The sequence below is a fragment of the Pseudophryne corroboree genome, chromosome 9 (genome assembly GCF_028390025.1).
Source record: "Pseudophryne corroboree isolate aPseCor3 chromosome 9, aPseCor3.hap2, whole genome shotgun sequence".
NCBI classification, from domain to species: domain Eukaryota; kingdom Metazoa; phylum Chordata; class Amphibia; order Anura; family Myobatrachidae; genus Pseudophryne; species Pseudophryne corroboree.
The window spans coordinates 197,502,182-197,525,460 of record NC_086452.1 but is presented as its reverse complement, the minus strand read 5'-3'; the positions used below and the strand labels follow the sequence as shown (position 1 = coordinate 197,525,460).

At 49.3% G+C, this 23,279-nt stretch overlaps 1 protein-coding gene across 3 annotated transcripts in view; it reads right to left on the bottom strand.

Annotated features, from left to right (window-relative positions):
* The window catches only part of CDC14A (cell division cycle 14A), a 285,279-nt gene that overhangs the window by 37,194 nt on the left and 224,806 nt on the right, over positions 1 to 23,279 (bottom strand). For all 3 annotated transcript variants that reach the window (XM_063940077.1, XM_063940075.1, XM_063940076.1), the window contains one exon: positions 14,976 to 15,085. In XM_063940077.1, the coding sequence (XP_063796147.1) occupies positions 14,976 to 15,085 (110 nt within the window). The remainder of the gene's footprint in view (positions 1 to 14,975; positions 15,086 to 23,279) is intronic.

The window sequence follows — 23,279 nt, the reverse complement described above, 5'->3', positions numbered from 1 at the left end:
GGTAACCTGTGCCGTACAAAACGGTAGTGGAGCGAGGCACCTTGCTCGAAGCATGGCGAGCCATGCGAGGGGACACTGTGCACTAATTGGGGTTCCTGGTAACTCTACGGAGAAAACAACACCAACATTTTATTTTTTTAAACTCATGTCAACCTGTCATGTCGACCTTGTTCATGTCAACCTAGAAACCATGTCGACCTACTTACTGTCGACCAATAGTGGTTGACCTAGACACTGTCGACCTAAGTGTGATTGATCCTATGATCCACACCCGAAACTATAGTACTAAAAGCAGTAAAAAAAAGTAGGAAAAAATAACTAAATAGGATTTTAATACCTACCGGTAAATCCTTTTCTCCTAGTCCGTAGAGGATGCTGGGGACTAAAAGGACCATGGGGTATAGACGGCATCCGCAGGAGACATGGGCACACTAAAATACTTTGACTGGGTGTGAACTGGCTCCTCCCTCTATGTCCCTCCTCCAGACCTCAGTTATAGGAACTGTGCCCAGGGAGACGGACATTTCGAGGAAAAGGATTTTTGTTAAACCTTTGGTGAGATAAATACCAGCTCACACCACAACACACCGTACAACTGGATTACAAAGAAAACCAGATAACAGTATGAACGAGAAAACAGCAACAAGCTGAAAATAACCGATACACAACCTTTGTGTAACCGAAACCAACAACTAACAATACAACTGCAAGTAACAGTACGCACTGGGATGGGCGCCCAGCATCCTCTACGGCAGGCATTCCCAACCACGGTCCTCAAGGCACACTAACAGTGCAGGTTTTAGTGATATCCAGGCTTCAGCACAGGTGACTTAATTAGTAGCTCATTTATTTTGATTTAACCATCAGTGCTGCTGCCTGGATATCATTAAAACCTGTACTGTTGGTGTGCCTTGAGGACCGTGGTTGGGAATGCCTGCTCTACGGACTAGGAGAAAAGAATTTACCGGTAGGTGTTATAATCCTATTTTCTCTTACGTCCTAGAGGATGCTGGGGACTCCAAAAGGACCATGGGGTCTATACCAAAGCTCCAGACCGGGCGGGAGAGTGCGGACGACTCTGCAGCACCGATTGAGCAAACACGAGGTCCTCATCAGCCAGGGTATCAAACCTGTAGAATTTAGCAAAAGTGTTCGAACCCGACCACGTAGCTGCTCTGCAAAGCTGAAGTGCAGAGACCCCTCGGGCAGCCGCCCAAGATGAGCCCACCTTCCTGGTAGAATGGGCCTTCACCGACTTCGGCAACAGCAATACAGCCGTAGAATGAGCGTGCTGAATCGTATTACAAATCCAGCGCACAATAGTCTGCTTGGAAGCCGGATTTCCAATCTTGTTGGAAGCATACAGGACAAACAGAGCTTCCGTTTTCCTAACAAGAGCCGTTCTGGCGACATAAATCTTCAACGCTCTTACCACATCGAGAGATTTTGGCACCGCCACGGCATCCGTAGCCACAGGCACCACAATAGGTTGATTTATGTGAAACGAAGAAACCACCTTCGGCAGAAATTGTTGACGAGTCCTCAACTCCGCTCTATCCACATGGAAAATCAAATATGGGCTATTGTGAGACAAAGCCGCCAATTCCGACACCAGTCTGGCGGACGCCAAGGCCAAAAGCATGACCACTTTCCAAGTGAGAAATTTCAACTCAACCTTTCGCAAAGGTTCAAACCATTGAGACATAAGAAATTGTAACACCACGTCAAGATCCCACGGTGCCACGGGTGGCACAAACGGAGGATGGATATGCAGCACTCCCTTCACGAAAGTCTGAACTTCAGGAAGGACGGCCAATTCTTTTTGAAAGAAAATGGATAAAGCCGAAATCTGCACTTTGATGGAAACTAATTTTAGGCCTGCATCCACACTGTCACAACTGAGGGCCTGAGCTGACGGGAGGCAGCCTCAGTTGTAGGGGCTGAGGTGTACCGGAACCTGGGAGGTTGTATCAGACCCCTGGACATGTAAGTAACATGAATAATAACTGCCCGAAGGCGTGACCACGACAACTTGGATAAAAGTCAATGATGTTTATTATGACAACTCCGCAACACAGCAGCAGTAAAAGAAAACGTAAAAGTCAGCAAATAATAAATACAGTTCCTGGGTACTACAGGATGGCAGGAGCCACAGGGCACTGGTAGTGTGAGATAGTTCTTATGATCTTCTAGATGGAAAGTCCTTACCAGGCCCGACTGTAGCAATGGAGATAACCCAGGATTGTGCCAGCTGGTGTTCCAGGAAAAGCTGGGTTGCTGAAGGTAAAACAGCTGCTGTGGATACTGGCTGGAACCAGACTGTTGTTAGCACGGAGTGGATACTGGCTGGAACCAGTTAAATAATAAATGAACTTGGGAGCGATGAAATATGAACTGAAATGTAGAACTTGAGAGCGGAGAAATAATAATACCGGTGGAGAGTGGTAAAGTGTAGAAAGGACACCGGCCCTTTAAGGGAAGCTGTACTCTGCTGGAAGCTGAGCTGGAAGCAGGAAATGTTGTAGCTGGAAACAGATGAATCCACAATGGATTGGAGAGTCAGGCTACACCGCAGGTGGAATGCTGGTGCGGGTCTCTATGGTGGAAGTCTTGAGACAGGAGCTGGAACCTGGAAGACAATCACAGGAGAGAGACAAACAGGAACTAGGTTTGACAACCAAAGCACTGACGCCTTCCTTGCTCAGGCACAGTGTATTTATACCTGCAGCAAGGAAGGGATTGGCTAGGCAATTATGCAGATTAACAATACTGACAACAGATTGGAGGAAATGATCAGCTGACAGAATCCAAGATGGCTGCGCCCATGCAGACACTTGGAGGGAAGTTTGGTTTGTAATCCATGTGGTAATGAAAACAGTAATGGCGGCGCCGGCCACTGGAGACAGGAGACGCCAGGCTGACAAGTGCACATCCAACCACGCGGACACAGCGGAGGCCGCGGCTGACGTAATCGCCACTCTGACACTCTGCATGCAGAAGCTCAGGGACGGCGGCGGAGGCCGCGGGAGACGCCATGCCAGATGTAATAAGGCATTACTGTGACAGCGTCTCAGAGAGACAGGAGAGGATGCAGGAATGTGAACATTAGGATAACAGATGGGATCCGGTCCTGGAGCGCTGAGCCAGCCTTAGGAGGCATCTGATGGGTAAGAAATGGCGTCCAGATACCCGGATCGTGACAGCACCCCCCCCTTTAGGAGTGGCCCCAGGACACTTCTTTGGCTTTTGAGGAAACTTGGAATGGAATCTCCGGACCAAGGCAGGAGCATGGACATCAGAAGCATTGGTCCATGAACGTTCCTCAGGACCATAACCCTTCCAGTCAATAAGATATTGTAGTTGACCGTAACGGTGACGTGAGTCCAGGATCTTGGCCACTTCATACTCAACGCCTCGTTGAGTTTGGACTTTCGGAGTTGGAGGAAGTGAGGAATGAAACCGATTCAAGATCAGCGGTTTCAACAGGGAAACATGGAATGTCCTGGGTATTTTTAAGAAGGGAGGCAACTGGAGTCTGTAAGCAACAGGATTGATGACTTGTTCAATCTTGAAAGGACCGATATAGCGAGGTGCAAACTTCATACTGGGAACTCTTAACCTCAAATTCTTCGTGGATAACCATACCCGATCACCCACCTTGATAGCAGGAACTGCTCGACGCTTCTTATCCGCAAACTTCTTGTACCTGAACGATGCCTTGAGCAGAGCTGATCGTACGCTCTTCCAGATATTGGCAAACTGATGCAAGGTGATATCCACTGCGGGAACAGAAGTTGCTGGAAGCGGTTGGAACTCAGGAACTTTAGGGTGGAATCCAAAGTTAGTGAAGAATGGTGTTGAAGCAGATGAAGAATGATACTGGTTGTTATGACAGAACTCGGCCCAGGGAAGTAATTGAACCCAGTCATCTTGAGAGGAGGACACATAGATGCGGAGGAAGGCCTCCAAGTCCTGATTCACCCTCTCGGTTTGACCATTGGTCTGAGGATGGTAAGCCGTGGAAAACTTTAGCTTGACTTGGAGGACTTGACATAAACTTCGCCAGAATTTGGCTGTGAATTGAACTCCTCGATCTGAGATAATTTCTTCAGGAAGACCGTGGAGTCGGAAGATCTCTTGTATGAATACTTGAGCCAACTTGGAAGCTGACGGAAGACCGGTGAGAGGAATGAAGTGTGCCATCTTGGTGAACCGGTCAACTACCACCCAGATGGTATTGAACTTGTTGCACATGGGTAAGTCTGTAATGAAATCCATCGACAAGTGGGTCCATGGTCGACGGGGAACGGATAGTGGAACCAGTTGCCCCGCAGGCGACTGGCGGGATACTTTATGTTGGGCACACTTTGGGCAAGATGCAATAAACTCCAAGACGTCCTTTTTCAGAGTTGGCCACCAATAGGACCTAGAGATAAACTCCAGGGTTTTTTGGATACCTGTATGTCCGGCAAAACGGGAAGCATGGGCCCAATGCATGAGCTTCTTCCTTAGCATCGGCTTCACAAAACTTTTCCCTGATGGGGGCGTAGAGTCCATCCCTACCGTGGAGAATGCCAACGGATTTATAATAGGATGCTTGTCTGAAGACTCTGACTCATTTTCTTGCTCCCATGAGCGGGAAAGGGCATCGGCCTTGCGATTCTGAGAGCCCGGACAGAACTGGAGTTTAAAGTCGAACCTGGAAAAGAAAAGTGCCCATCTGGCCTGACGAGGGTTGAGACATTGTGCACCCTTCAGGTATAAAAGGTTCTTGTGGTCTGTAAGTATGGTGATTAAATGAGAAGCTCCCTCCAACAGATACCTCCACTCTTCTAGAGCGAGCTTGATGGCTAGCAACTCCTGGTCGCCAATGGCATAGTTGCGCTCAGCTGGGGAGAACTTCCGGGAGAAGAAACTGCAAGGATGTAAATGGCCATCTTTAGCCCTCTGAGATAACACCGCTCCTACTCCAACGGAGGAGGCATCCACCTCTAGGATGAAAGGAGAGTCGATGTCAGGCTGTTTCAGGACAGGCGCAGAGATGAACCTCTGTTTTAAAAGATGAAAAGCTTGCATGGCTTCTTCAGACCACTTGGACGGGTTAGCACCCTTCTTGGTGAAAGCAGTAATAGGCGCCACAATGGTGGAAAAGTCTCGTATAAACTTTCGGTAATAATTGGTGAACCCTAAGAACCTCTGGACCCCTTTGAGGGTTAAGGGTACCGGCCAATTCTGAATTGCTTGTAGTTTCTCAGGATCCATCTCTAGTCCGGAACCGGACACAATGTACCCTAGAAACGGAATGGACTTGACTTCAAAGACGCATTTTTCTAATTTGCAATAGAGATGATTGACACGGAGACGGGACAGAACCTCTTTAACCCAAAAACGATGTTCCTCTAAATCGTTGGCAAAAATGAGGATATCGTCTAGATAGACCACGACATGACGATATAGAATGTCTCTGAAAATCTCATTGACAAAATGCTGGAAGACAGCTGGAGCATTGCTCAATCCGAAGGGCATGACGAGGTACTCATAATGTCCGTCACGGGTGTTAAAGGCGGTCTTCCACTCGTCACCCTCACGGATCCGGATGAGATTGTATGCACCTCGCAAGTCCAGCTTTGTAAAGATGGTAGCTCCGCTAACTCTGTCAAAGAGCTCAGTAATCAGGGGTAAAGGATAACGGTTCTTGATGGTAATGTCGTTCAAACCTCTGTAGTCGATGCACGGCCGCAGACCACCATCTTTCTTTTTTACAAAAAAGAAGCCTGCGCCGGCTGGGGAAGAAGAAGGTCGAATGAACCCCTTTGCTAGGTTCTCTTTAATGTATTCCTCCATAGAATGCGTCTCAGGCAGAGACAACGGATAAGTTCGGCCTCGAGGTGGAACCTTCCCTGGAACGAGATCAATCGGGCAGTCCCATTCTCTATGAGGAGGAAGGATATCAGCAGAAGCTTTACTGAACACATCCGTGAAATCTTGATATGGAGGAGGTGGAACATCAGACGACCTGGGGGAGGAAGAACAGACAGGCAATACTTTAAACAAACATGTCTCTGCACAGGAGGAACCCCATGCCAGGATTTGCGTAGTCGTCCAATCAATTGTAGGATTGTGAAGACGGAGCCATGGAAGGCCCAGGACCACAGGATGTGTGGCTCTTGGAATCACTAAAAGTGAAATAAGTTCGGAATGAAGAACTCCCACTCTCAGACGAACTGGTAGAGTCCTTAGAGCAATAACAGTATCAAAAATTTTACTGCCATCCACGGCAGTTAAGGAAAAGGAGGAAGGAAGTCTCTCGGTGGGTAGGGACCACCGTTTAACATAGGCTTCAGTAATAAAGTTCCCAGCTGCTCCGGAATCAAGGAGAGCAATGACGTTCCGATAACGTTGAGCAACTTGAAGCGAGACTGGGAGATTACAATCATGAGGAGATGGAGAGGAGATCATTACTCCTAGCCGGCCCTCTCCTGGGCGAGCTAGGGTTTGGAGTTTTCCCGGACGTTCGGGACAGGCATTGATGGTGTGAGACGGAGCTGCACAGTAAAGACAAAGAGACTCAGAGAGACGTCTTCGGCGCTCAGCAGGAGTTAAACGGGAACGGCCAATTTGCATGGGCTCATCTTTAGATGGTGACAGTTGACGAGGAGGAGGAGCAGAAGATTTTGGAGCAGATGATCTTCCACGCTCAGTTGCTCTCTCTCTGAAACGTAAATCAACTTTCGTGCAGAGTGAGATTAGCTCATCTAACTTAGAAGGTAAGTCTCTGGTAGCTAACTCATCTTTAATAAGCTCAGATAAGCCATGCCAGAATGCAGCATACAGGGCCTCGTCGTTCCATGCCAGTTCGGATGCCAGGATCTGGAACTGTATCAGATATTGTCCTACAGTACGTGACCCCTGGCGTAAACGGAGAATCTCGGATGAAGCTGAGGTTACCCGGCCTGGCTCGTCGAAGATGCGCCTGAATGTTGACACGAATGCAGTGTAAGAAGATCGCAGGGTGTCGGACCTCTCCCATAACGGTGATGCCCAGTCAAGGGCGGAGCCACTGAGAAGAGAGATGATGTAGGCAATTTTTGTACGGTCACTGGGAAAATTGCCAGGTTGTAGCTCAAACTGAATCTCACACTGGTTGAGAAATCCCCTGCAGAATCTTGGAGATCCGTCAAATTTTGCTGGCGTTGGAAGATGAAGACGTGGAGCAGAAATGGGTAAGGTGGGTGGGGTTATAGCTGGAGTCACTGTGGTTGACGCACCAGATGCGCCTGATCCACGGAGAGTTGTCTGAATCCCATCCAGTCGAGTAGAGAGATCCTGGAGACAGCGGATGATGTGGCCCTGTGCAGCCTCCTGATGTTCTAGTCGGGCTGCCAGTTCTTGCATCGGCCTGGCCGCTTGATCCTGGTCTCCGGCTGGATTCATTAGGTCAGTGCTTACTGTCACAACTGAGGGCCTGAGCTGACGGGAGGCAGCCTCAGTTGTAGGGGCTGAGATGTACCGGAACCTGGGAGGTTGTATCAGACCCCTGGACATGTAAGTAACATGAATAATAACTGCCCGAAGGCGTGACCACGACAACTTGGATAAAAGTCAATGATGTTTATTATGACAACTCCGCAACACAGCAGCAGTAAAAGAAAACGTAAAAGTCAGCAAATAATAAATACAGTTCCTGGGTACTACAGGATGGCAGGAGCCACAGGGCACTGGTAGTGTGAGATAGTTCTTATGATCTTCTAGATGGAAAGTCCTTACCAGGCCCGACTGTAGCAATGGAGATAACCCAGGATTGTGCCAGCTGGTGTTCCAGAAAAAGCTGGGTTGCTGAAGGTAAAACAGCTGCTGTGGATACTGGCTGGAACCAGACTGTTGTTAGCACGGAGTGGATACTGGCTGGAACCAGTTAAATAATAAATGAACTTGGCAGCGATGAAATATGAACTGAAATGTAGAACTTGAGAGCGGAGAAATAATAATACCGGTGGAGAGTGGTAAAGTGTAGAAAGGACACCGGCCCTTTAAGGGAAGCTGTACTCTGCTGGAAGCTGAGCTGGAAGCAGGAAATGTTGTAGCTGGAAACAGATGAATCCACAATGGATTGGAGAGTCAGGCTACACCGCAGGTGGAATGCTGGTGCGGGTCTCTATGGTGGAAGTCTTGAGACAGGAGCTGGAACCTGGAAGACAATCACAGGAGAGAGACAAACAGGAACTAGGTTTGACAACCAAAGCACTGACGCCTTCCTTGCTCAGGCACAGTGTATTTATACCTGCAGCAAGGAAGGGATTGGCTAGGCAATTATGCAGATTAACAATACTGACAACAGATTGGAGGAAATGATCAGCTGACAGAATCCAAGATGGCTGCGCCCATGCAGACACTTGGAGGGAAGTTTGGTTTGTAATCCATGTGGTAATGAAAACAGTAATGGCGGCGCCGGCCACTGGAGACAGGAGACGCCAGGCTGACAAGTGCACATCCAACCACGCGGACACAGCGGAGGCCGCGGCTGACGTAATCGCCACTCTGACACTCTGCATGCAGAAGCTCAGGGACGGCGGCGGAGGCCGCGGGAGACGCCATGCCAGATGTAATAAGGCATTACTGTGACAGCGTCTCAGAGAGACAGGAGAGGATGCAGGAATGTGAACATTAGGATAACAGATGGGATCCGGTCCTGGAGCGCTGAGCCAGCCTTAGGAGGCATCTGATGGGTAAGAATTGGCGTCCAGATACCCGGATCGTGACACACACCTGCCTGCAAAAAATGGAGGAAACGACCCAGCTGAAACTCCTCCGCAGGAGCTTTCCTGGCTTCACACCACGACACATATTTTCTACAAATACGGTGATAATGCTTCGCCGTGACCTCCTTTCTAGCCTTCAGGAGAGTGGGGATGACTTCCCCGGGAATACCCTTTAGAGCTAGGATTTGGCGTTAAACCTCCACACCATCAAACGCAGCCGCGGTAAGTCCTGAAATACGCATGACCCCTGCAGTAACAGGTCCTCTCTGAGAGGAAGCGGCCAAGGATCTTCTATGAGCAATTCCTGAAGATCCGGATACCAGGCCCTCCGTGGCCAATCTGGAACGACGAGTACTGCCGGAACTTTTGTTCGTCTTATGATCCTCAACACTTTCGGAATGAGAGGAAGTGGAGGGAACACATATACCGACTGAAATACCTGCGGAGTTACCAGGGCGTCCACTGCACTGGCTTGGGGATCCCTTGACCTGGAACAGTACCGCGGAAGCTTCTTGTTGAGGCGAGACGCCATCATGTCTATGTGAGGAATTCCCCAACGCCTTGTCACTTCTGCAAATACCTCTTGATGAAGAGCCCACTATCCTGGATGGAGATCGTGTCTGCTGAGGAAGTCTGCTTCCCAGTTGTCCATGCCCGGAAGGAAGACTACTGACAGAGCGCTCACGAGCTTTTCTGCCCAGCGGAGAACTCTTGTGGCCTCCGCCATCGCCGCTCTGCTCCTTGTTCCGCCCTAACGGTTTACGTACGCTACCGCAGTTACGTTGTCCGACTGAATCAGGACAGGTAGACCTCGAAGTAGGTGTTCCGCTTGCAGAAGGCCGTTGTAAATGGCTCTTAACTCCAGAACGTTTATGTGGAGACAAGTTTCCTGGCTTGACCATTTTCCCTCGAAACTTCTTCCTAGCGTGACTGCTCCCCAGCCTCGGAGACTTGCATCCGTGGTTAGCAGGACCCAATCCTGGATTCCGAACCTGCGTCCCTCTAGAAGGTGAGAACTTTGCAGCCGCCACAGGAGAGAAAGTCTAGTCCTGGAAGATGGACTTATTTTCCAGTGCATGTGCAGGTGAGACCCAGACCATTTGTCCAGCAGGTCCCACTGAAACACCCTTGCATGAAACCTGCCAAACGGAATGGCTTCGTAAGCCGCAACCATCTTCCCCAGCACTCGAGTGCATTGATGAATCGACACTCTTGCCGGTTTCAGAATCTCCTTGACCATGCATTGGATTTCCAGAGCTTTTTCCGATGGAAGAAACACTCTTTGCAGATCCGTGTCCAGGATCATGCCCAAGAAAGGCAGCCGAGTTGTCGGAATCAACTGAGATTTTGGCAAATTTAGAATCCAACCATGATGTTGCAGAACCGTCAGGGAGAGTTCCACATTTCTTAGCAACTGCTCCTTCGATCTCGCCTTTATCAGGAGATCGTCCAAGTACGGCTAATTGTGACACCTTGCTTACATAGGAGCACCATCATTTCCACCATCACTTTGGTGAAGACCCTCGGGGCCGTGGAAAGCCAAAACGGCAACGTCTGAAATTGGTAATGACAATCCTGCACCGCAAATCTCAGGAAAGCCTGATGTTGAGGATATATCGGGACGTGTAAGTAGGCATCTTTTATGTCGACTGACGCCATAAAATCCCCCCCTTCTAGACTGAAGATCACTGCCCGAAGAGATTCCATTTTGAACTTGAAAGTTTTCAAATACAGATTGAGGGATTTTAGGTTCAGGATCGGTCTGACAGAGCCATCTGGCTTTGGTACGACAAAGAGGCTCAAATAAAAAACTTCTCCCCGTTGGGATGGGGGTACCGGGACAATGACACACTGTTGACACAGCTTTTGTATTGCCGCACTCACTACTTCCCTCTCTGGGATAGAAACTGGCAAGGCTGATTTGAAAAATCGGTGGGGGGGCAGCTCCTGAAACTCCAGTTTGTATCCTTGGGACACTATGTCTAACACCCAAGGATCTAGGCCAGAGTGAAACCAGACCGGACTGAAGAGTCTGAGATGCGCCCCCACCGGCACGGACTCCCGTAAGGGAGCTCCAGCGTCATGCGGTGGACTTGGCAGAGGCCGCGGAGGACTTTTGGTCCTGGGAGCCTGACGCAGCAGGCGCCCTTTTTTCCCTTCCTCTACCTTTTGAAGCAATGAAGGACGAGCCTCTTTCTTTTTTTTATCTATTAGGCCGAAAGGACTGCATCTGATAATGGGGTGCCTTTTTCTGTTGTGCTGGAACATAAGGAAGAAAAGATGACTTACCCGCTGTAGCAGTAGACACCAGGTCAGCGAGGCCGTCACCAAACAAGACACTACCTTTATAAGGGAGAGCTTCCATAGCTTTCTTGGAGTCGGCATCAGCATTCCATTGATGAATCCACAGCGCTCTTCTGGCCGAGACAGCCATGGCATTGGCCCTTGATCCCAAGAGGCTAATATCCCTCGCCGCATCCTTTAGGTAAGCTGCAGCGTCCCTGATATAACCGAGAGTCAAAAGAATGTTATCCCTATCCAGGGTATCCATATCAGATGCCAAATTATCAGCCCACTTAGAAATAGCACTACTCACCCAAGCCGACGCCACGGCAGGTCTGAGGAGTGCACCCGTAGTGACATAAATAGCTTTTAATGTCGTTTCCTGCTTACGATCCGCAGGATCCTTGAGGGCAGCAGTGTCGGGAGACGGAAGTGCCACCTTCTTGGACAGCCGGGAGAGGGCCTTGTCCACATTGGGAGATGACTCCCACTTTTCCCTGTCGACAGAGGGGAAAGGATATGCCATAAAAATTCTCTTGGGAACCTGCCACCTTTTGTCAGGCGATTCCCAAGCTTTTTCACAAAGAGCATTCAGTTCATGAGAGGGGGAAAACGTCACCTCAGGCTTTTTCCCTTTATATAAACAAACCCTTGTATCTGGAACAGCAGGCACCTCAGAAATATGTAAATCATCTTTAATTGCCACAATCATGTACTGAATACTCTTCACCACTCTTGGATGTAAACTGGCCTCACTAAAGTCGACACTGGAATCAGAGTCCGTGTCGGTATCAGAATCCGCTATCTGGGTAAATGAACGCTTTTGTGACTCCGAGGGTGCCTGTACCTGGGATAAGGCGTCCTCCATGGATTTTCTCCATGTTTGAGTCTGAGAATCAGATTTATCCAGCCTCTTAGACAATAATGCCACATTTGCATTCAATGTACTTAACATGGCCACCCAATCAGCAGTCGGCGGTGCCGACAGAGACACTCCCAACTCTTTCTCTGTGCCTCCGGTAACCTCCTCCGGGGAGGCGCACTCAGCCTCAGACATGTCGACACACCGTACCTACATACACACACTCACACTGGCAAAAGGGGACAGACCCACAGAGAAGCCTGTTAGAGAGAACACAGAGGGAGCATGCCAGCTCACACCCCAGCGCCCATATACTACCAAAAAAATAATATCTGATCACTGCCCTGCTTTGATAGCACCAAATAACTGTGCCCCCCCCCCCCCATTTTGCTCCCTTTACTTGTCAAGGAGAGTGGAGGTCCCGGGCCAGAGTCTCTGCATGTCTGTGAAAAGAGAAAAATGGCGCTGGTAAGCTGTGAGGGCTAAGCAATGCCCCCTCCCGGCGCACTGTAGTCCCGCTCAAATTTGAATATTTAGACTGGCGGGGGTCTTATATTTAGTGCCTAGGCACTTATAGATATGTTTTTTGCCAGTGTTGTTAGCTCCAGTAACTTGCTGCCCAGGGCGTTCCCCCTGCGTCCTGCACCCTGTGAGTGCCGTCACTGAAGTCTTCTTGCTTCTTTATACTCACCTGGCTTCTTTCTTCTGGCTTCTGTGAGGGGGTTGACGGCGCGGCTCCGGGAACAAACAGCTAGGCGCACCAAGTGATCGAACCCACTGGAGCGAATGGTGTCCAGTAGCCTAAGAAGCAGAGCCCTTAACTCAGAAGAAGTAGGTCTGACTTCTCTCCCCTCACTCCCACGAAGCAGGGAGCCTGTAGCCAGCAGGTCTCCCTGAAAATAAAAAACCTAACATAAAGTCTTTTCAAAGAAACTCAGGAGAGCTCCCCAAGTGTGTGTCCAGTCTCTCTGGGCACAGAATCTAACTGAGGTCTGGAGGAGGGGCATAGAGGGAGGAGCCAGTTCACACCCAGTCAAAGTCTTTTAGTGTGGACATGTCTCCTGCGGATCCCGTCTATACCCCATGGTCCTTTAAGAGAAAAAAAGAGTAACAATACAGGTGCAAGATACAGTATATTAATATACCGTGTACATAAAGTGACTGAGAAAAACAAAATCTATATACATTGGTGTAGGATTAGATAGATATATAGACAGTGGTTGAAGAGGAAATTTTGAAGTGGGCGTATGAAAAAGTGAAGGCTGTAATTATACGCGCGCCGAAGGCGCGTGTGCTCTGGAAAAGGGTGTGTGGCCACTCAAAAGGGGGCATGTCCTTAAGTGTAGTTTACGACACCATATACCCCTTATACACAATATACACCACAATAGTAGGACCCCTTATACCATCTTGTACTGGTGCCCCTTTCACATTATGCCACATGGAATGAGCCAAAATTCACATTACGCGACACGGTATGAGCCGAAATTCACATATGCCACACGGTATGAGCAGAAATTCACATATGCCACACGGTATGACCCGAAATTCACATATGCCACACAGTATGAGCCGAAATTCACATTATGCCACATGGTATGAGCCGAAATTCACATTATGCCACACGGTATGAGCCGAAATTCACATTATACCACACGGTATGAGCCAAAATTCACATTATGCCACATGGTATGATCCGAAATTCACATTATGCCACACAGTATGAGCCGAAATTCACACGGAATGAGCCACAATTCATATTATGCCACACGGAATGAGCCAAAATTCAGGGACAGGGAGAGTGACCGCAGGGACACAGGGACAAGGAGAGTGAAAGCAGGGAAATAGGGATAGGGAGTGTGACAGAGTGACAAAGGGACAAAGGAGAGTGACAGAGGGACAGGGAGAGTGACAAAGAGAGGGACAGCAAGGACATACAGTAGGGAGAAAGAAAGGCAGCAGGGTAAGATTACAGGCGGTGTGGAGGATGAGGAGGCTGTGGTCGGCGGTGGTGCAAAGGGGCGTGCCAACCCCAAAGCGTTGGTAATGGCGTGTGAACTTTAATACACTTTTTTGCACCTGCAAAGTCTCCGAGTGCCGCAGATCTTTTCTATTTGGTTATACCCTACACACACTGAAGGCACCGGAGCATTCAGCTAATGATCCATGGGAGTGTCGGTCCAGATATTGCTTATATATATATATATATATATATATATATATACATACATACATACATACATATACACATACACACACATACATACACACATATTACACACAGCATCATAATACATTTACACCCAGCACATTACATTATACACAACCCCCCCATATTACACCCAGCACATGACATTATACACAGCCCCCACTATATTACACCCAGCACATTACATTATACACAGCCCCATCATATTACAGCCAGCACATGACATTATACACAAGCCCCCATCCCCATATTACACCCAGCACATTACATTATACACAACCCAACCATATTACACCCAGTACCAGATGACATAACCTTATATACAGTACCCTCCTCTCCCATATTACACCCAGTGCCACTTTACATTCCCCCCATTACACAGCCCTCACCTGCCTATGTTGCTCCTTCCTCGACTGGATGCCGCAGGTCCAGGACAGTGTGGGAAGGCAGCAGTGAGAGCCGATAGCAGAGAGAGAGGACAGCTGCTGCTGCTGGGCTGATACACACAGCGCTTGCTGAGTCTGGTGGGAGGGGCCAGACACAAGGAAGCAAACCCCTGATTGACACTGCACAGCAGGCCTCTCAGTGTGCACAGCAGGACGACCCCTGCTACACACAACCCTGTGGTGGCCGGTCCTGAAGTCTCCCGTGCAGGCCCCGCCCCCCCGGCTTCTTCAGACTTGAACATGCGCAGTCCTGATTTTCAACGAGGATGCTTAAAATCTGGGAGGCCTGGTAAGGTTTGCAGGGCAGCGGGAGGCTCATTTAAAAATCGGGAGCCTCCCGCTGAATGCAGGAGGGTAGGCAAGCCTGTGATACATCATAGTATGCCATGATACAACTGCTTGTTCTAAATACTCACCGTAGCGCTCCTGTGGTAGCCGACCTCGGCTGTCTCCTGCTCTTTAAGGCACGTAGTTTGTCTCCCTGGGTCAAACCATTTCTCTGATCACACTCATCCTCAGAATTATTCTGCAAATGAAAACATGGTTTAGCAGATAATCTTATGAAAATATCCACATAGCATCAAGAGGATTACATTGGGAAGAGGGAGAGCAAGTAATAAGCGTAGATAACAATTTACAAATCATGCAGAGAAGAATAGAATAAGGAAGTTCAAAAAGGTGAAGATAGAAGTAAAGGAGGATAAGAAAAGGAATACAGGAACGATATCCGGTCTCTAGGTCAACAATACTTAGGTCGACACTGTCTAGGTCGACAGTAAGTAGGTCAACATGGTTTCTAGGTCGACATGAGTTTTTCCCCTTTTTTTCCCTTCATTCTTTGAACTTTTTCATACTTTAAGATCCACGTGGATTACAATTAGGAACGGTAACCTGCTGCAACCTGCCTAACCTTGCCCGAAGTTCACTCGCCATGCGAGGGGACACGGTGCACTAATTGGGGATCCCGGTCATTATACAGAGAAAACGACACCAAAAAAAAAGTGCAAAAACTCATGTTGACCTTATGTCATGTCAACCTAAGGTCCCTGTCAACCTAGAAACCATATCAACCTACTTACTGTTGACCAACAGTGGTCGACCTAAGTGTGGTCGTCCTTGCGTATCACACCCTAGAGGAAGAGAGGATAGGATATGCCATGCACTAATGTGGCTCTTCTGTGAGAGGTATAACAAAAAGAGGAGTAATAAACAGCCACAGGAAGAAGAACTGGAAAAGGAGGAGAAATACAGGAAGCAAGTACAGGAAGCAAGGTGAGTAAAGCTACACATATGCAATTATTGGGCCCATCACCCAATATCAGCTGATCAGCCTGAGTATGCAGGAGCATTAGCCAATAAATGGATTAAAACCTTCCAGCAAACAACTGGTTTGGGAGGTTGCAGCTTAAAGTATGAGCAGTCTAATATTTAAGAAATAGCTCAGTGTATATGAGGTGCACACTGATCACATAATCACTGCGAAGATCGGAGCATTTATCTGATCTGCTGAGTGATTGGCATTGGCCCTAATTCCGAGTTGATCGCTCGCTAGCTGCTTTTAGCAGCAGTGCAAACGCTAAGCCGCCGCCCTCTGGGAGTGTATCTTAGCAGAAGTGCGACCGAAAGGATCGCAGCGCTGCTGCAAAAAAAGATTGTGCAGTTTCTGATTAGCTAGAGACTTACTCCTAGCTTGTGATCACTTCAGACTGTTTAGTTCCTGTTTTGACGTCACAAACACGCCCTGCGTTCTCCCAGCCACGCCTACATTTTTCCAGCCACTCCTGCATTTTCATCTGGCACGCCTGCGTTTTTTTACACACTCCCTGAAAACGGTCAGTTACCATCCAGAAACACCCACTTTCTGTCAATCACTCTGCAGCCAGCAGTGCGACTGAAAAGCGTCGCTACAGCTTGTGTAAAACTGCATCGGCTTTTGTGAAAGTACAACACGCGTGCGCAGTGCGTCCCGTACGCATGCGCAGAATTGCCGTTTTTGGCCTGATCGCTGCGCTGCGATCGAAAGCAGCTAGCGATCAACTCGGAATGAGGGCCATAGTGTGTACCAGGGTAAACAAGAAAAGGAAGACAAACAGGTCTAAGCAACATGCTGAGCGGTACAGTGAGCTGAGGAGAAATAGACAGGCACATTGAGCAGGACAGGCGGAGGAGGAGAAATAGACAGGCACATTGAGCATGCTAAGCAGAACAGGCGGAGGAGGAGAAATAGACAGGCACATTGAGCATGCTGAGCAGAACAGGCGGAGGAGGAGAAATAGACAGGCACATTGAGCATGCTGAGCAGAACAGGGTGAGGAGGAGAAATAGACAGGCACATTGAGCATGCTGAGCAGAACAGGCGGAGGAGGAGAAATAGACAGGCACATTGAGCATGCTGAGCAGAACAGGGTGAGGAGGAGAAATAGACAGGCACATTGAGCATGCTGAGCAGAACAGGCGGAGGAGGAGAAATAGACAGGCACATTGAGCATGCTGAGCAGAACAGGCGGAGGAGGAGAAATAGACAGGCACATTGAGCATGCTGAGCAGAACAGGCGGAGGAGGAGAAATAGACAGGCACATTGAGCATGCTGAGCAGAACAGGCGGAGGAGGAGAAAATAAGAATTTACTTACCGATAATTCTATTTCTCATAGTCCGTAGTGGATGCTGGGAACTCCGTAAGGACCATGGGGAATAGCCGTTCCGCAGGAGACTGGGCACAAAAGTAAAAGCTTTAGGACTACCTGGTGTGCACTGGCTCCTCCCCCTATGACCCTCCTCCAAGCCTCAGTTAGGATACTGTGCCCGGACGAGCGTACACAATAAGGAAGGATTTTGAATCCCGGGTAAGACTCATACCAGCCACACCAATCACACCGTACAACCTGTGATCTGAACCCAGTTAACAGCATGATAACAGCGGAGCCTCTGAAAAGATGGCTCACAACAACAAAAACCCGATTTTTGTAACAATAACTATGTACAAGTATTGCAGACAATCCGCACTTGGGATGGGCGCCCAGCATCCACTACGGACTATGAGAAATAGAATTATCGGTAAGTAAATTCTTATTTTCTCTGACGTCCTAGTGGATGCTGGGAACTCCGTAAGGACCATGGGGATTATACCAAAGCTACCAAACGGGCGGGAGAGTGCGGATGACTCTGCAGCACCGAATGAGAGAACTCCAGGTCCTCCTCAGCCAGGGTATCAAATTTGTAGAATTTAGCAAACGTGTTTGCCCCTGACCAAGTAGCTGCTCGGCAAAGTTGTAAAGCCGAGACCCCTCGGGCAGCCGCCCAAGATGAGCCCACCTTCCTTGTGGAATGGGCTTTTACAGATTTTGGCTGTGGCAGGCCTGCCACAGAATGTGCAAGCTGAATTGTACTACAAATCCAACGAGCAATAGTCTGCTTAGAAGCAGGAGCACCCAGCTTGTTGGGTGCATACAGGATAAACAGCGAGTCAGATTTTCTGACTCCAGCCGTCCTGGAAACATATATTTTCAGGGCCCTGACTACGTCCAGCAACTTGGAGTCCTCCAAGTCCCTAGTAGCCGCAGGTACCACAATAGGCTGGTTCAAGTGAAACGCTGAAACCACCTTAGGGAGAAATTGAGGACGAGTCCTCAATTGTGCCCTGTCCGTATGAAAAATTAGGTAAGGGCTTTTATAGGATAAAGCCGCCAATTCTGAGACACGCCTGGCTGAAGCCAGGGCTAACAGCATTACCACTTTCCATGTGAGATATTTTAAGTCCACAGTGGTGAGTGGTTCAAACCAATGTGATTTTAGGAACCCAAAAACTACATTGAGATCCCAAGGTGCCACTGGAGGCACAAAAGGAGGCTGTATATGCAGTACCCCCTTGACAAACGTCTGAACTTCAGGAACTGAAGCCAGTTCTTTCTGGAAGAAAATCGACAGGGCCGAAATTTGAACCTTAATGGACCCTAATTTTAGGCCCATAGACAGTCCTGTTTGCAGGAAATGCAGGAAACGACCCAGTTGAAATTCATCTGTAGGGGCCTTCCTGGCCTCACACCACGCAACATATTTACGCCAAATACGGTGATAATGTTGCACGGTTACCTCCTTCCTGGCTTTGATCAGGGTAGGGATGACTTCATCCGGAATGCCTTTTTCCTTCAGGATCCGGCGTTCAACCGCCATGCCGTCAAACGCAGCCGCGGTAAGTCTTGGAACAGACAGGGTCCCTGCTGGAGCAGGTCCTTTCTTAGAGGTAGAGGCCACGGGTCCTCCGTGAGCATCTCTTGAAGTTCCGGGTACCAAGTCCTTCTTGGCCAATCCGGAGCCACGAGTATAGTCCTTACTCCTCTCCTTCTTATGATTCTCAGTACCTTGGGTATGAGAGGCAGAGGAGGGAACACATACACTGACTGGTACACCCACGGTGTTACCAGAGCGTCCACAGCTATTGCCTGAGGGTCCCTTGACCTGGTGCAATATCTGTCTAGTTTTTTGTTGAGGCGGGACGCCATCATGTCCACCTTTGGTTTTTCCCAACGGTTCACAATCATGTGGAAGACTTCTGGGTGAAGTCCCCACTCCCCCGGGTGGAGGTCGTGTCTGCTGAGGAAGTCTGCTTCCCAGTTGTCCACTCCCGGAATGAACACTGCTGACAGTGCTATCACATGATTTTCCGCCCAGTGAAGAATCCTTGCAACTTCTGCCATTGCCCTCCTGCTTCTTGTGCCGCCCTGTCTGTTTACGTGGGCGACTGCCGTGATGTTGTCCGACTGGATCAACACCGGCTGACCCTGAAGCAGAGGCCTTGCTTGACTTAGGGCATTGTAAATGGCCCTTAGTTTCAGGATATTTATGTGAAGTGACGTTTCCATGCTTGACCACAAGCCCTGGAAATTTCTTCCCTGTGTGACTGCTCCCCAGCCTCTCAGGCTGGCATCCGTGGTCACCAGGACCCAGTCCTGAATGCCGAATCTGCGGCCCTCTAGAAGATGAGCACTCTGCAACCACCACAGGAGAGACACCCTTGTCCTTGGTGACAGGGTTATCCGCTGATGCATCTGAAGATGCGATCCGGACCATTTGTCCAGCAGATCCCACTGAAAAGTTCTTGCGTGGAATCTGCCGAATGGAATCGCTTCGTAAGAAGCCACCATTTTTCCCAGGACCCTTGTGCATTGATGCACTGACACTTGGCCTGGTTTTAGGAGGTTCCTGACTAGCTCGGATAACTCCCTGGCTTTCTCCTCCGGGAGAAACACCTTTTTCTGGACTGTGTCCAGAATCATCCCTAGGAACAGCAGACGTGTTGTCGGAATCAGCAGCGATTTTGGAATATTTAGAATCCACCCGTGCTGTCGTAGTACTACTTGAGATAGTGCTACTCCGACCTCTAACTGTTCCCTGGACCTTGCCCTTATCAGGAGATCGTCCAAGTAAGGGATAATTAAGACGCCTTTTCTTCGAAGAAGAATCATCATTTCGGCCATTACCTTGGTAAAGACCCGGGGTGCCGTGGACAATCCAAACGGCAGCGTCTGAAACTGATAGTGACAGTTCTGTACCACAAACCTGAGGTACCCTTGGTGAGAAGGGCAAATTGGGACATGGAGGTAAGCATCCTTGATGTCCAGAGACACCATATAGTCCCCTTCTTCCAGGTTCGCTATCACTGCTCTGAGTGACTCCATCTTGAATTTGAACCTTTGTATGTAAGTGTTCAAGGATTTCAGATTTAAAATAGGTCTCACCGAGCCGTCCGGCTTCGGTACCACAAACAGCGTGGAATAATACCCCTTTCCCTGTTGTAGGAGGGGTACCTTGATTATCACCTGCTGGGAATACAGCTTGTGAATGGCTTCCAATACCGCCTCCCTGTCGGAGGGAGACGTTGGTAAAGCAGACTTCAGGAACCGGCGAGGGGGAGACGTCTCGAATTCCAATTTGTACCCCTGAGATACTACCTGCAGGATCCAGGGGTCCACTTGCGAGTGAGCCCACTGCGCGCTGAAATTCTTGAGACGACCCCCCACCGTACCTGAGTCCGCTTGTAAGGCCCCAGCGTCATGCTGAGGACTTGGCAGAAGTGGGGGAGGGCTTCTGTTCCTGGGAAGAGGCTGCATGCTGCAGTCTTTTTCCCCTTCCTCTGCCCCGGGGCAGAAATGAGTGGCCTTTTGCCCGCTTGCCCTTATGGGGACGAAAGGACTGAGCCTGAAAAGACGGTGTCTTTTTCTGCTGAGAGGTGACCTGGGGTAAAAAGGTGGATTTCCCAGCCGTTGCCGTGGCCACCAGGTCCGATAGACCGACCCCAAATAACTCCTCCCCTTTATACGGCAATACTTCCATATGCCGTTTGGAATCCGCATCACCTGACCACTGTCGCGTCCATAACCCTCTTCTGGCAGAAATGGACAGCGCACTTACTCTTGATGCCAGAGTGCAAATATCCCTCTGTGCATCTCGCATATATAGAAATGCATCCTTTAAATGCTCTATAGTCAATAATATACTGTCCCTGTCCAGGGTATCAATATTTTCAGTCAGGGAATCCGACCAAGCCACCCCAGCACTGCACATCCAGGCTGAGGCGATTGCTGGTCGCAGTATAACACCAGTATGTGTGTATATACTTTTTAGGATATTTTCCAGCTTCCTATCAGCTGGCTCCTTGAGGGCGGCTGTATCAGGAGACGGTAACGCCACTTGTTTTGATAAGCGTGTGAGCGCCTTATCTACCCTAGGGGGTGTTTCCCAACGCGCCCTAACCTCTGGCGGGAAAGGGTATAATGCCAATAATTTTTTAGAAATTAGCAGTTTTTTATAGGGGGAAACCCACGCTTCATCACACACCTCATTTAATTCATCTGATTCAGGAAAAACTACGGGTAGTTTTTTCACACCCCACATAATACCCTTTTTTGTGGTACTTGTAGTATCAGAAATGTTCAAAACCTCCTTCATTGCCGTGATCATGTAACGTGTGGCCCTACTGGAAATCACGTTTGTTTCCTCACCGTCGACACTGGAGTCAGTGTCCGTGTCTGGGTCTGTGTCGACCATCTGAGGTAACGGGCGCTTTAGAGCCCCTGACGGTGTTTGAGACGCCTGGACAGGTACTAACTGATTTGCCGGCTGTCTCATGTCGTCAACAGTCTTTTGTAAAGTGCTGACGCTATCACGTAATTCCTTCCATAAGACCATCCAGTCAGGTGTCGACTCCCTAGGGGGTGACATCACTATTACAGGCAAATGCTCCGCCTCCATACCATTTTCCTCCTCATACATGTCGACACAAACGTACCGACACACAGCACACACACAGGGAATGCTCTGATAGAGGACAGGACCCCACTAGCCCTTTGGGGAGACAGAGGGAGAGTTTGCCAGCACACACCAGAGCGCTATATATATACAGGGATAACCTTATATAAGTGTTTTTCCCTTATATAGCTGCTGTATTGATTAATCTGCCAAATTAGTGCCCCCCCCTCTCTTGTTTTACCCTGTTTCTGTAGTGCAGGACTGCAGGGGAGAGTCAGGGAGACGTCCTTCCAGCGGAGCTGTGAGGGAAAATGGCGCTTGTGTGCTGAGGAGATAGGCTCCGCCCCCTTCTCGGCGGCCTTTCTCCCGCTTTTTTAAGGAAAACTGGCAGGGGTTAAAAGCATCCATATAGCCCAGGAGCTATATGTGATGTATTTTTCGCCATCTAAGGTGTTTTTATTGCGTCTCAGGGCGCCCCCCCCAGCGCCCTGCACCCTCAGTGACCGGAGTGTGAAGTGTGCTGAGAGCAATGGCGCACAGCTGCGGTGCTGTGCGCTACCTTATTGAAGACAGGACGTCTTCTGCCGCCGATTTCCCGGACCTCTTCTGTCTTCTGGCTCTGTAAGGGGGCCGGCGGCGCGGCTCTGGGACCCATCCATGGCTGGGCCTGTGATCGTCCCTCTGGAGCTAATGTCCAGTAGCCTAAGAAGCCCAATCCACTCTGCACGCAGGTGAGTTCGCTTCTTCTCCCCTTAGTCCCTCGGTGCAGTGAACCTGTTGCCAGCAGGACTCACTGAAAATAAAAAAACCTATACTTAAACTTTTTCACTAAGCAGCTCAGGAGAGCCACCTAGTGTGCACCCTTCTCGTTCGGGCACAAAAATCTAACTGAGGCTTGGAGGAGGGTCATAGGGGGAGGAGCCAGTGCACACCAGGTAGTCCTAAAGCTTTTACTTTTGTGCCCAGTCTCCTGCGGAGCGGCTATTCCCCATGGTCCTTACGGAGTTCCCAGCATCCACTAGGACGTCAGAGAAATAGACAGGCACATTGAGCATGCTGAGCAGAACAGGCGGAGGAGGAGAAATAGACAGGCACATTGAGCATGCTGAGCAGAACAGGCGGAGGAGGAGAAATAGACAGGCACATTGAGCATGCTGAGCAGAACAGGCGGAGGAGGAGAAATAGACAGGCACATTGAGCATGCTGAGCAGAACAGGCGGAGGAGGAGAAGTAGACAGGCACATTGAGCATGCTGAGCAGAACAGGCGGAGGAGGAGAAATAGACAGGCACATTGAGCATGCTGAGCAGAACAGGCGGAGGAGGAGAAATAGACAGGCACATTGAGCATGCTGAGCAGAACAGGCGGAGGAGGAGAAATAGACAGGCACATTGAGCATGCTGAGCAGAACAGGCGGAGGACGAGAAATAGACAGGCACATTGAGCATGCTGAGCAGAACAGGCGGAGGAGGAG